Genomic DNA, 3751 nt, shown 5'->3' with positions numbered 1-3751 from the left:
CCTCGTAGATTCTTGTTTATTTTTAGCGTTTAGATTGAATAAAATAAAACAAAATTAAAAGACATGATTGTTAGTATGAAAAATAGTAAATTATTGTGCTCAAATTGTTTCCCTTCTTTTTAATCTCTTCTTTCTTTTAATAAAATGCGGACAGAAAATTCAAATTTAAGACATCTCCATTGTGAATTGTGAAGAGAGAGTATGCCTATACTATTAGGTAATTGGTTATATATCAAACCCCATTTGGTTGACAAAGAAAATAAAATGTGATTTTATTGATTTAAAACCCAAAAATTGAGTACAAAGGGATGGACAACAATTATCCCCCAAATCTCCTAATTGCCTCTCTATCAAAACCAAGTGCTTGGATTATTACAAATCCAACTCTTATTTTGTCAATCAAACTTGCCTACCAATGACGGCCTCATCAGGGATGTACTTGCCCCAAAACCAGTGTGCTTTCCACACTCTATTCATCTCTTCAATCGGAACGTTCTTCGTCTCGGGGAGGAAGACAGTGATGAAGATGGTCATAATCAACACAAAACCGGCAAAGAAAAAGAAGAGACCAAACTTTAAGTGGCAAAGCATGCTGAGGAAGACTTGACCAATGATGAATGTGAACAACATGTTCACCGAGACGTTGATGGCTTGTCCGGCTGATCGGATCTCGAGAGGGCAAATCTCACTCGGCACCAACCACCCCAACGGACCCCAAGACCATGCAAATGCTGCTACATATGCACATATCAAGAACAAGATCCAATTGGCTTCATGTTTTGTAAATGATCCTTCTCCACTGAGACCAAACTTCATGGCTATCATCACTCCGATAGCAACCTGTAATGCAAGTTTAATTAGTTAGAAAATATACTTTAGAAATTCAGATTTAGTTGAAGAAAAAAAAAAGTGAGACATTTCCTATTATTGTTTAAATTAAGCTGGTAATAATGAATTAGTTTCATTGAATTGATTATGTCGTTAATTGGGTACCTGGCATATCATCATTTGCGTACCACCTTCAAGGAACAATATTCTTCTTCCAAACTTATCTACTGTGAAAATGGAGACCAAGGTAGAGACCACATTAACACTGCCAGTGATGACTGTGGACATTAGAGAAGCTTCATCCCCAAAACCCAATGTCTTGAAAAGAACTGGGGCGTAAAACATGATCACATTGATGCCGGTGAGCTGCTGGAAGAATGGAATAAGGAAGCAAATGACAAGTTGAGGCCTATATCTTGGTTGTGTGATGTTCGTCCATTGGTTGTCAACGTTTTTAGCAGCCTCAGTAGCATCAAGAAGGTCTTGGAACTCATCATCAACGTTGTTTGTGCCACGGATTTTTTTTAACATTTTCTTGGCCTTCTCGGGGTGACCTCTTTCTAGGATGGAATTTGGAGTGTCAGGAAGAAAGATTGCGGCAAGAGTCATCAGCAGAGAAGGAACGGCAGCAAGAGCGAGAGATATTCTCCAGCCAAAGCCGCCCTTGATCTTGGCAGTGCCAAAGTTGACAAGACCAGCCACTAAAATACCAATGGTGATGGCCATTTGGAACCCCATGTTTAGTGCTCCTCTAATCTTTGTTGGAGCCATTTCCGCTAGATAAATAGGAACCGACTGCAAAATCACCACGCCATTATGAATCAGGTAGCTAGCTAGCCCTAAGGTAGCCCGAATCTGACCCTAAATTTTTTAGCTTGGGCAGTGTCAATTGCAGTTTCATCAAATTTTTTGGGCCTAAGGTATAAAGTGATTATGTTTGATATCACATTGGTAAACCACATAATAGCTGGATAAGGTCCTTTTATGACGAAATCAATTATTATGATACTCTGATACGTAGTTTAACAGACCATATGTGGTCTAAAAGTGTAGAATCACTTTAGACTTGTATGTGTTAATCACATGTGAAAAAGGGATAACTATTAAGGATAAAAGATATATGCACCTGGTTTGCAAATCCAACACCAACACCAAGCAAGAGACGACCAATGATCAAAAGTGTAATGTTATTGGCAACACCATTTAGGATAGAGCCAAGAAGAAACACAAGGCCTGCCATAAACATGGAGATTTTTCGACCAAATTTCCTAGTAACCGTTGAAGCCAAAAAGGATGCCACCAACGCCGCAATGTAGAGGCACGACGTGAACAATGTAAGCAACTGGCTGTCAAATTTGCAATACTGGTTTTGATGAGTCTCATTCTTCATTTTGTGGAACACAGATGGGAAGAACTTTTTCAAGAACGACTCCATTGAAGTCACTCCCCCTACATGTATACGACCGATTATTCAAAACCCAGTTTTAATAATACTTGTTTCACTTCATGATTTCAATTCTCTTAAGCAAAGGGAAAATTATACAACTTATTACCTGAGATTCCGAGATCATATCCGAAGAGGAGACCGCCCATGGCAGCCGCCACACAAGTGAATAGCACAAAGACGGTGACACCTCCTTCATAGCTCCTCCCTCCGCCATCACCAACGAAAGCCCCTCCAGCCATCACAGTACAAAGTTTCGAAGTCCTAAAAGCCTCTGAATTATAAGCAAACCCAATTATCAAGAACAAGGGCAGAGACGAAAGATCGGAATGGTTTAATTCTCTTTGTTCCTTAATCTTATCTCTAAAATCCAAAAACGTAACGTTTATAAGGCATATGCATGCACCAAAAGGTAACTAAATATTGGCTATCTCGACAACTAAATAACCTAATCGAAATTCTTTCCTTCCTTGTTGTATTTGCCATATTTAGGTTTGAAGAGTTGAATTTGATAGGATATTATCATGGCAAATTCTTGGTTTGGATTTTGGATTAGAATAAGATTAATTTGGCAATGTACGTACATATGCATGATTTATATTATGGATGCATGGATGGAATCTGGATCCTCTTTGTGAGGATCCCGGGGATCCGTCAATCCTGTTCTTTTATCGTAAATTATGTGGTCAGAAATTATTTTAAATATTTTTATTTAAAATTAAACACAAATAATACTTGACAAAAATTAACCATACGATGTACGATGAATGGACATGATTCACGGATCTCCAAGATCGTCACCAAAAGGATCCGAAGAGTATCCTGTTAGGAATGAATCGATGTAGTCAAAGAGTTTGACAGGCCCACAATGGGAAAAGCCATGTAAATAAGGAAATTTGGATATTATAGTTATTTCTTGATGGTATAACTAAACTAATCAAAATTATTGATGAATCTTAATGGTGAAAATCCTGATTAATTGCAAGTTTCTTTGTAACAACAATGGTGGATTAAAAACAAGAGGTTGTGCTTAATAAGAAAGAAAAATAAGGTAGCATCCTAAGATAATTAGCTATTTGATCAGTCTTATTTTTCATTTTCTGGAACACAAAGGGATATGTTGGGTAAGAAAGAAATATTGGATGAAATGGCAACAGCATCCACGCTACATTTTAAAACTTGATTTTATATAAGCGATATATGGAGAGAAAGGAAAATCGAACATAATCTCACGTATAAATGTACCTAACATTTGAGCCACAAGTTCCCCGTACTTTATCATTGTAAAAAGTGAGACTTTGGATGAGGTACTAACATTTTTTATTGTGAAAAATGAGAGGAATTTTTTGTTTAAGTTGCATCTGATCAGAAAAGGTTTTGTTGGATTTTTTGTATCAAGCTAGAATATTTACTCAAGATTTCATAAGATATGTGCAAGGTTTGGATAAAAAAAACGGAGAAGAGAAGAAAAAGCTAAGT

The 3751-nt window shown here is 37.2% G+C and overlaps 1 protein-coding gene across 1 annotated transcript; it reads right to left on the bottom strand.

The window, feature by feature from the left end:
- Positions 1 to 399: 399 nt before the first annotated feature.
- On the bottom strand, positions 400 to 2514 carry LOC125469831 (sugar transport protein 10-like). The gene is made up of 4 exons (XM_048567784.1): positions 2382 to 2514; positions 1955 to 2277; positions 994 to 1623; positions 400 to 840 (listed from the first exon to the last, which is right to left on the bottom strand). The coding sequence occupies exons 1-4, from the start codon at positions 2512 to 2514 to the stop codon at positions 400 to 402; spliced, it is 1527 nt and encodes a 508-aa protein (XP_048423741.1).
- Between the last annotated feature and the right edge of the window lie 1237 nt (positions 2515 to 3751).

Source organism: the organism of the source record quoted next, unplaced genomic scaffold, assembly GCF_019419815.1.
Source record: "Pyrus x bretschneideri cultivar Hongxiangsu unplaced genomic scaffold, Pyrus_bretschneideri_v1 Contig46, whole genome shotgun sequence".
NCBI classification, from domain to species: domain Eukaryota; kingdom Viridiplantae; phylum Streptophyta; class Magnoliopsida; order Rosales; family Rosaceae; genus Pyrus; species Pyrus x bretschneideri.
The sequence above is the reverse complement of the archived record's forward strand: the minus strand, read 5'-3'. Positions and strand labels throughout refer to the sequence as shown.

What these genes read in the sequence shown, in the direction of transcription:
- LOC125469831 (XM_048567784.1), bottom strand. Translation starts at nt 2,514, where the DNA reads ATGGCTGGAGGGGCTTTCGTTGGTGATGGCGGAGGGAGGAGCTATGAA. An exon ending in ATATGATCTCGGAATCTCAG is followed by an intron (nt 2,278 to 2,381) that starts GTAATAAGTTGT and finishes GTATACATGTAG; the next exon opens with GGGGAGTGACTTCAATGGAG. An exon ending in CGCAAATGATGATATGCCAG is followed by an intron (nt 841 to 993) that starts GTACCCAATTAA and finishes CTTGCATTACAG; the next exon opens with GTTGCTATCGGAGTGATGAT.